The sequence below is a fragment of the Peromyscus eremicus genome, chromosome 13, assembly GCF_949786415.1.
Source record: "Peromyscus eremicus chromosome 13, PerEre_H2_v1, whole genome shotgun sequence".
In the NCBI taxonomy this organism is placed as follows: domain Eukaryota; kingdom Metazoa; phylum Chordata; class Mammalia; order Rodentia; family Cricetidae; genus Peromyscus; species Peromyscus eremicus.
The window spans coordinates 3,125,137-3,134,154 of NC_081429.1; the positions used below are offsets into that span (position 1 = coordinate 3,125,137).

At 61.0% G+C, this 9,018-nt stretch overlaps 1 protein-coding gene across 1 annotated transcript; it reads right to left on the reverse strand.

Annotated features, from left to right (window-relative positions):
* Positions 1 to 245: 245 nt before the first annotated feature.
* Ecel1 (endothelin converting enzyme like 1) lies at positions 246 to 8,710 on the reverse strand. The gene is made up of 17 exons (XM_059278258.1): positions 7,844 to 8,710; positions 7,173 to 7,241; positions 6,955 to 7,065; positions 6,775 to 6,867; positions 6,516 to 6,640; positions 5,635 to 5,857; positions 5,066 to 5,164; positions 4,760 to 4,834; positions 4,547 to 4,650; positions 4,236 to 4,294; positions 4,107 to 4,158; positions 3,188 to 3,255; positions 2,908 to 3,032; positions 2,526 to 2,591; positions 2,045 to 2,140; positions 802 to 878; positions 246 to 662 (listed from the first exon to the last, which is right to left on the reverse strand). Exons 1-17 carry the CDS (start codon positions 8,627 to 8,629, stop codon positions 563 to 565), a joined length of 2,328 nt encoding a protein of 775 aa, XP_059134241.1. The 5' UTR covers positions 8,630 to 8,710; the 3' UTR covers positions 246 to 562.
* Positions 8,711 to 9,018: the final 308 nt, after the last annotated feature.

Consider the following 9,018-nt stretch of genomic DNA (forward strand, 5'->3'; position numbering starts at 1 on the left):
AAGTCCCTGTATCAGCCCAAAAGTAAAAGGCGGGTCAGCAGGCCACAGGGCTGGACTGGGGGTGCCCTAGAAGGGAGCTCCCTCCTGGCTGTGGGGAGCTGGGAGGAAGCAGTAGTTAGTAGAGAGGTGAAACAGAGGGAGTCAGAATGTCTTTCCAGGGTCCCAGCTGTGCTGTGGCTTGAACTTCCCACCCAGAGGACCCTCCACTTCCTCTCGGTCTGGAGGCCAAGGTGATAGATAGCACAGCAGCTTTATTGACCAGACTTATCAGCAAGAACACATCAGCAGGACCGGTACAGTCCAGCCCCAGCTGGGGTCCAGCTGCCTGGAGCCAGGTGTGGGGACCTCCTGTCTCCTCCTCGAGTGCCCCCAGAACCCAGCCTTACCCCTACTCCAGGTCCTTGCTGAAGCAAAGGACTGCAGGGGATGGGAAGACAGTCACTTAAAGGTTGGAAGGCATGTAGACCTGGAGCAGCATGGGGCTCATGCTGCCCCAGCAGCTGGTGGAGGTGATCCGTGCAGGGCAGTGGGGGCGTGCAGGTAGACAAGCAGACAGCCAGGCTCACCACACAGAGCATTTGTGGACAGGATTCATGGGAGAGTCCTTGGGACAGTGGAAGGCCCGGCCGAACTCCTCAAACTGGGACACGCTGCCCAGGACCCTGGGGTAGGGGAGAGACCCCAGCAGTGGGGGCTTCACTAGCCACCCCTCACTTTTTCTGGGTTGACCCATGTCCCTTCTTGTCCCTCTGCCCCCCATGCAGACACAAGGAGACCGGCCGGGAAGGCGGATGGGCGTACCGGTAGTGCTCGGGCGCGTGTTTGTCTGTCAGCACCTGCAGGTAGATGGACTGCGACCTTCGCTTGATGCACCAGTTCTGGGGCCCCAGCAGGCAGGGGAGGAGAGAGAGAAATGGAGCCCGGCGGCGTCTACTGCTTATTTCCTCCTCCCTTCCCCACACTTAGGCCCCAGCAGAAGCCACGGGCCATCACCCTTGAGAGGACAGGTGACGGGAGAGGGCTGGACCCTGAGAACGGTCATTTGAGGCCTGGGCAAGGCTGAGACTGAGCCTGGACACTGGGTCCCCTGCCCAGCCCTGCCCAGCCCTGCCCAGCCCTGCTCAAACCCTGCCCAAACCCTGCCCAGCCCCCGCCCAGCCCCCGCCCAGCCCTGCCCAGCCCCTGCCCAGCTCCCGCCCAGCCCTGCCCAGCTCCCGCCCAGCCCCTGCCCAGCCCTGCCCAGTTCCTGCCCAGCCCCCGCCCAGCTCCTGCCCAGCCCCGCCCCTGCCCAGCTCCTGCCCAGCCCCTGACCAGTCCTTGCCATCAGGTCTCCATCCAGCCCCTGCCCAGCCCCTGCCCAGCCCCTGCCCAGCCCCTGCCCAGCTCCCGCCCAGCCCCTGCCCAGCCCCTGCCCAGCTCCCGCCCAGCCCCTGCCCAGCCCTGCCCAGCCCTGCCCAGCCCCTGCCCAACCCCTGCCCAGCCCCTGCCCAGCCCTGCCCAGCCCCTACCCAGCCCTACCCAGTTCCTGCCCAGCCCCCGCCCAGCTTCTGCCCAGCCCCGCCCCTGCCCAGCTCCTGCCCAGCCCCTGACCAGTCCTTGCCATCAGGTCTCCATCCAGCCCCTGCCCAGCCCCGCCCAGCCCCGCCCAGCCCCCCCCCCCCGTCCCCGCTCAGCCCCTGCCCAGCCCCTGCCCAGCCCCTGCCCAGCCCTGCCCAGCCCTGCCCAGCTCCTGCCCAGCCCCTGCCCAGCCCCTGCCCAGTCCTTGCCATCAGGTCTCCATCCAGCCCCTGCCCAGCCCCCCCTTCCCCCCCCCCCGTCCTCTCTCAGCCCCTGCCCAGCCCTTGCCATCAGGTCTTCATCCAGCCCCTGCCCAGCCCCCCCACCCCCACCTCTGTCCCCTCTCAGCCCCTGCCCAGCCCCTGCCATCAGGTCTCCATCCAACCCCTGCCCAGCCCCTGCCCAGCTCCGCCCAGCCCCGCCCAACCCCCCCAACCCCCCCCACCCCACCCCCCCCCCCCCGCCATCAGGTCTCCTCCCAGCCCACCTGGGCAAAGGCAATGAAGAAAAGCTGGTTGTGTGTGTACTTGAGCCGATGCAGCGGGTGCTCTGGGCCATGCTCCCGGACCCACTTCTGATAGGCCTGGGGGCGCCGAGAGAAGGGAGCTGCCGTGAGCACCTGTGCCGCACACCGCCCCTTCTCCGTCCTCCACCCAGCCATCCTCCCGGGAGAAGACCAGCCCCTCCCCCACCAGCCCCAGTTCTATAACGACGCCCCCCCCCCCATTCCATTGTCTTCCCTGCCTGTCCACCTTCCTGCTTTGGTACATTGATCCCAGGATAGTGCCACCCCCTCCAGGTAGTCCTCTCTGTTCTCCCAGTGAAGGTGGTGTGTGTTCCCTGCCCCCCAGAGGACCCCAGCCTAGGCCACAGCATCAGCAGGAAGAGAAGAGAGGGACCATGTCTGGGGCTCTCATCAGTTTCCGCCTGTCCCCCAGCAGAGACAAGGAGCAGGCTGGGTGACTCACATAGTAGGCCAGCTTGAGACCTCCCATGTCGGCGATGTTCTCACCGAGTGTGTGCTTCCCGTTCACCTGCCGCCGCCGGAAAGGAAGAGAAAGAAGCTGCACGGGCCCTGCTGGCCTCACACAGCTGGCCTCACACAGCTCCGGCTGCCCTGAGCTACGGCCCCGCCCCCTTTCCCAGGGAATTCAGGAGAAGCCTCCTCCTCCCCTCACCCCTACTCATGTACCCTGTGAGTCTTCCTCGTGAACTAAGTGGCTGTTCATGCACATGGGAATCCGGAGCATGTGTGCAGGTACATGTATGTGTGCATGAGCATGCATGCATGCATGCTTCCAGTCTGTGGCCAGCTAAAAGGGCACTAAAGACGAGGCGGGAAGGTCTCACCCGCTGGTTGTAGACCGTGAAGTTGTCATAGAGGCGAACAATGCACTCGGCCTTGCGCAGAAAGTGGCTGTAGGAAGCCTCTGTCCACCAATGTAGCAGGTTTCCTGAGCGGTCATACTGGCCCCCTGTGGGCAGTAGAGGGGTATGCCCGTATGCCAAGGGTGAGCCTCACTCTAAGGCCAGGCTGGGCACTAAGTCCCTCCTCTCCCACCAGCCAACACTGGCTCATCCCCTATGACCCCCCCAGTATCTGTCCTCCCCTCCCCCAATCCCCTCTCACCCCAGTCATCATAGCCGTGGGTCAGTTCATGTCCAATGATGGTGCCGATGCCCCCGTAGTTCAGAGACCTGGACCACAGCAGCAGGTTAGGCCCTAGCCTTCTCCTGCCCCCTGAGAGCCCCACATTGCTGCCCAGGCCCCTATTGCTCCTGGCAGGTGGCCAGCGAGGCCTCAGAGGTCTAGGCATCTCCAAGGTCCTGGGCATGTGTCCCTCAGCCTCCTCACAGGCTCCGTGAAAGGGACCAGCGACACATGTCCAGCTGTGTTTTGGGAAATAGCATCTTACAAAGTTGATGGAGGCTGCGAGTTAAAAGAAGCAGGAAAGGAACTGAGGAATTTACTTGAGGACCAGGCCTCCTTCCTCATCTCTATGCTCCTCCACTTTCTGGGCCTAAAATGGGCAAGGGATATGCTAGTTGGCTTTAGCTGTAAGCTTGGCACAGCCTAGAGTCATCTGAGCTGGTCTCACCGGGGGATGGCCCAGCTCAGATTGGCCCGTGGCCATGTCTTTGAGACTGTCTTGACTGATGACTGATGGGGGAGGGCCCAGTCCACTGTGGGCAGCACCATCCCTAGGCCGGTGGGCCTGGGGTGTATAAGAAAGTAAGCTGAAACTGAGCCAGAGGGTGAGCAAGCAGCATTCCTCCACGGGTTCTTGCCTGACTTCCCTCAATAATGGACTGTGACCTAGAAGTGTAAGCCAAATAAACCCTTTCCTCCCAAAGTTGCCTCTGGTCAGGTTATTTTATTGCAGCAAGTGATCTAGAGCAAGGGTATAATCAGGAAGTTGTCACCTACAGTTTCTTCTAACTACCACAGATGAAATGAAACGGGACTATGGGAACCCAGGGTGTGTAACTCCCCGACCCCAGCCCCCTGCAGACAGGGCTGGGGGGGCCAGCTGCACCCTTTTACTTACTGTGGGAAGTCAGGGTCATACAGGGTGGGCTGCAGGATGCCAGCTGGGAAAACTAAAAGGAAGGTCTGGTTAGTGGGGAACAGGTCCTCTTCCAGCCCACCCCGGGCAGGTCCGGACACACCTCCTTACCCATTTGGTTCTTGTTGGGTAGATAGTAGGCATTGAGAGCCTGTGGCGGGAGCAGCCACCTGTGTAAGGAGGCCAGAGTCACCTGGAGGGTACACACTCCTTCCCCGAGGAGCCTCACACCTAGCTTCCTTCAGTGTGGTCCTGCTATCACAGCTAGATTCTAACAGTGCATCTTCTGGCCTCCCCTGGGCTAGGCCATCACCTTATTCTCCTCTCTTGTGCTCTACACAGACCCATGTACCCAGCATGCCAGCATGCCCTCGCTTCCCTCACGGCCCTCCTTGACCCCGAGCTCAGGGCCAGGCACCCACGTGGATTTGTCCACTTCCTGTCGAATCTTCTTGACAGACAACTGGATACTGAATCGGATGCTGTTCAGGATGTTCTTGAAGTAGGTCTTCTCATGAACCTCAAACTGCATGGAGATGGGCAGTCCTCAGCCCAGAGCCGGGGAACCATTGGTTCCTCCTCCAAGTCTGGTGACGGGCTTCCCTGGGGCCTGGCCGCAATGAAATCCTGCCTACCTCATATTCTTTGTCTACAGCCTCAGGTTTCAGCAGGAAGTCTGGGTAGCCAACCATGACCATCATGTACTGGAGCTGAAGGTGAAAGACAGGGTAAGGGACCCAGGGCCTCAGGAAACAGCCTCTCACAGGCAAAACAAAACAAAACAAAAAACAGAGCTTCGGACTAGCCTGGGTCTTCGATCCAGGTAGGACAGAACAGACCAGTCAATTCCGTAAAGGTATCTTTGCCTCTTTCTTCTTATTCCCAGTAGGCACTTGAACAATATTTGCGGAGCCAACCCTGGGATTCAGACCCTGTCTCACCTTGGCCCGAGCAGCTGCCTTGGTCTGGGCGTCCATCCAGTCCAGCTCCTCCAGGCGCTGGCCCAAGATGTACTTGATATCTTCCACCAGCTGCTGTACCTGAGGGTCAGACACCGGGGATCAAGGGTCAGCCTCGGAAGCTTTAGATCTGACCCCAGCACCTGGCACCAAAGGGATTCCTATCTTCTACTACTGCTTCTCGGTCCAGGGCACCATGCTGAGCACCAAGGAGAGACATGGCAAGCAGGGCCTACACTCAGAGGCATGAGAGCAAGCTCCCAGCCTGGAAGAAGGAACCATCCCAGCACAGTTCTATGCAGTCCTAAGGCCATGTCTCCTGAGCACGGCTAAGATGGATGGCAGGGAAAGGCAGAACAGGCCACCTGCCGCTGACTGCATGCAAGCTTCGTAGGGGAGGAGAGGCCCGGGAGGAGCATCCTAGATCCTCAGGGACAGCTAAGCCCAATGCCCAACCTACACCCTGAGCCACAAGGGGAGGTATGGGGTCTTCCACTGTCCACACCGAGCTCACCGCCTGCACCCCCACCCTAGACCCAGAGCAGCCTGACCTTGGCTTTACTGGCAGCTGAGAAGTGTTCATGTACAAAGAGGGCACCAAGAGCCATGCCAAAGTGGCGGTTGGCCTGGCCCAGGCAGACTCGGGCCAACTCCTGGGGTTTGTCACTGCCCTCCATCTCTCTGGCCAGCTCGTGCAGTGCCTCACGGAATGGTGGGGACAGGTGCTCACTCAGAACCACCACCACACGCCACACTAGGTAGTTGTGTAGGATCCTGGAGGCCAGGTAAAGCAGGGGGTTGTCCAGACAGACATGCAGGTAGGTTACGTCCTACCTACCTGTGCTCCCATGCTAGGATAGGACCCAGTACCCACCGTGCCCACTAAGAAGGGGAAAGAGGTCAATTCAGATATGCAGAAATCAATTTTGAAATGTCCCAAGCCCCAGCCACACAGCAGAACATGATCTTACTAATAACAAGAGCCCTTCAGCCTGACCCTGACGGACCAGCATAGTTTCCAGCTTTTGCATGGGACACAGGTACTCAGAGATGGTTGCCTAGATAGCCTTCTCTTCCTTCCCTGGATGTACAGGGACTAGCAGGATTCCCCCCAAGGATCTACCCACGTGCAGTATGACTTCAGCGACATATCCCTTAGTGACATCCAAACTTTCTGTCTCACCATCCCAGGAGGTTGAGGGCAGCTCAAGGGAATCCCCGTCTATCCAGGCTCCCACAGGGGAGGGGTGGGCACCAGCATGTGGCCCCAGGATGTGGATTCCCATCCCAGGGCTCGCACCTGCCTCTTGAAGTGTGGCTTCAGAGGAGACAGGGTTTACCAAGGTCACCAAGTGGACTAGGTTGCTGAAGGAGAGGCCCTGAGGCAAGGAAGGAGCCAGGAGGAGTGCAGGGGTGGGGGTGTGAGCCTCACCTGCGGGGTGTGGAGCGGATGAGCTGAGACACCTGCTGCATGTAGTCTGTGGCCAGCAGCACCACCTCCTCGTCCTCAGAGAAGTCCTCCTGGAAGATCTGGTCCAGCAGCCACTTCCACTGCAACTGTGGGGAAACAAGGCATGGGGGGGGGGCATGGAAGACCTCAGACATACCTAAAGAAGAAAGAAGGTGACCTGCCTCCCCAGTCCTCCCCACCCCACCCCCAGCACCCATCCACCAGGTCTGGGAGCACTCACGTGGGGGGTGATCTTCTGCAGCTGCCCCAGGGTCACTTTGTTGTACACGGAGCTGACATCCCGACGGAGATCGTCATATTCTGATACAGAGATCTGGAGTGGAGACCAGATAGACCCGGGCCTGATCTATGCTCCCTGCCCATGTCCCAGTCCCCGGAGCTCCTAGCCCCTCCTGCTCACATTGGCCAGCCTCTGTTCCAGTTGAAGGATCTCTTGAGCCTTCTGTTCCACAGCATCCGCCCCCAGTAGCCTGAGAAGACGCTCCATGAACACCCTGTATGCGGCCAGGATCTGCACCAAGACAGGAGCTCCTCAGTTAGGGAGACATCTACCCCTGAAACTCCCTTCCTGGAGCTCCTTCCTTTCCAGAAGCTCCACCCCATGCCATGCCCAGGCACCTTCTCACTCTCCTCATCTTGAGCTAGGTACAGGGTTCTCTCTGGCAGGGTGAGCCCGTCCTGGTCAATCTGAGGAGGGAAACAGGGACTCCAGGTCAGAAGTGAATGGCCGGTTTTCCAGCGTCCCCACCCAACTGTCACAAAAGAGAAGATGAACCAAACATAGATACATTGCCCCAAGCTCCCGGAGCATGAAAACTAACCCCTCCATCCATCCAGAGAAGCTAGCCAAACCCCATTGCTGTTAGTCCAGCCTGCAGACGCCTTGGAGAGCCCACCCTTCACTCCTTCCCCAACAGCCTTTACTTTCCCCACCTGTAGGGACACCATGGGGCGCTGTACTAGGAGTTGGTGCCTCTGGAATTCCTGGCCACCCCCAGCCTTTCAGGGCGGTAGCCCGCGGTCCCCTACTCCCCGAACCCCGCCTGCCTGAGGGCTGGGAATTGCGGCTCCCGCGGCTCAGCTAAACACCGCAATTACTCCAGGGAAATTACTTGCGCCCTCCTCCCGCGCTCTGCCCGCCCGCGCTCCACTCCTCCCCGCGCCCCTCGCGGTCCGAACCCGCATCTCGGGCGCGGGATCGAGCGTGGGGCACGCGGCGCCGAGGGTCCCAGGTCTCAGGAGGGGCGCCGGGTTTGCCGGTGGGGGTGGGGTTGGGGGGACACACTCACGCGGATGACGTAGCGCGAGGAGTTCCTGTCGTCCAGGCTGACTGTGAGCGAGAAGAGCGCGGCCGCGCTGTACACGCCTTGCGCCTTGTACAGCAGTCGGTTGAGGTCCCAGCGAGCCGCCCCCGGGCGATCGGCCGCGCCGCCCAGGTCCCAGCCGCCGCAGTCTTCGATGACCTCGAGCATGGGCCGTGGCCCGAGCCTCTCGATCTCGCGCATGTCGAGGCACGAGCGGAAGAAGGCGCGCACCTTGCGCTGCGCAGCGCCGCCGGGGCCTCCCGCGGGTCTCGCCAGCAGGCGCCGCAGACGCTCCTCGTTCTGCTCGCCGATGGCCGCGATCGTGCCGTAGGTGAGCTTGTCGTCGGGGATGGCGTGGCGCCGCAACCAGCCCCCGCACGCGAACGAGTAGAAGTCCTGGCACGGGTCGATGCTGGCGTCCAGGTTGGCAGACAGGAAGCGGGCGGCGCGCGCGAAGGCCTTGCGCTCCGGGCAGCCCTCGGGACAGGCTCCGCCACCGCCTGCCGCTCCCGGGCCCAGGTACTTGAGCGCCAGCATGGCCGCCAGGATGGCGCAGAGGCCGGCGGCAAACACCAGCCCCGAGAGCAGGCACACCTCGCGTCGATTCCAACGTGGCAGCCCGGTCCGGGTCCCGCTAGCGCTGCGCCCTGCGCCCCTCGGGAAGCCTGGAGGCAGCGAGGTCCCTCGGGCGCCCCCGGTGCCACACCGGCTTACATACTTGACTTCCTGGAACTCATCATAGTGTGCAGTCATGGAATATGGGGCCTCCATGGTGCCAAGGCTGTGGTTGCACACGCCTTGTTTGGTCGGTTATAGGCTGCTTCTGTCTAAGGGCTTTCTGGTCGGCGCCCACATGGCCCTTGGTCGCAGCTGTAGGAAGGGAACATTAGTAGGCTCAGAGAGGCCCTAGAAAGCGAGGTGGGGGGGGGGGGGGACAGGAACAAGAGATGGAGGTTAGTTTAAGAAGATGGAGACCACCTGTGATCCACAACCAAAGCCTATGCCTGGCTTCGATTCGCCACCCAAGGAAGAAGGAAAGAGGAGGGCTCAGTAGCCACCAGCTCTTACGGGAATAGTAGTAGCCTTTTAACCTGCCTTCCCCCGTCTCCACATGCTCGCCGCAGCTGGGATGCCCTGGTATAAAGCAAAAGAGCACCGGG

What these genes read in the sequence shown, in the direction of transcription:
- Ecel1 (XM_059278258.1), bottom strand. Translation starts at nt 8,629, where the DNA reads ATGGAGGCCCCATATTCCATGACTGCACACTATGATGAGTTCCAGGAA. An exon ending in AAGATGAGGAGAGTGAGAAG is followed by an intron (nt 7,066 to 7,172) that starts GTGCCTGGGCAT and finishes GTCTTGGTGCAG; the next exon opens with ATCCTGGCCGCATACAGGGT. An exon ending in CCACGGCTATGATGACTGGG is followed by an intron (nt 3,033 to 3,187) that starts GTGAGAGGGGAT and finishes TACTGCCCACAG; the next exon opens with GGGGCCAGTATGACCGCTCA.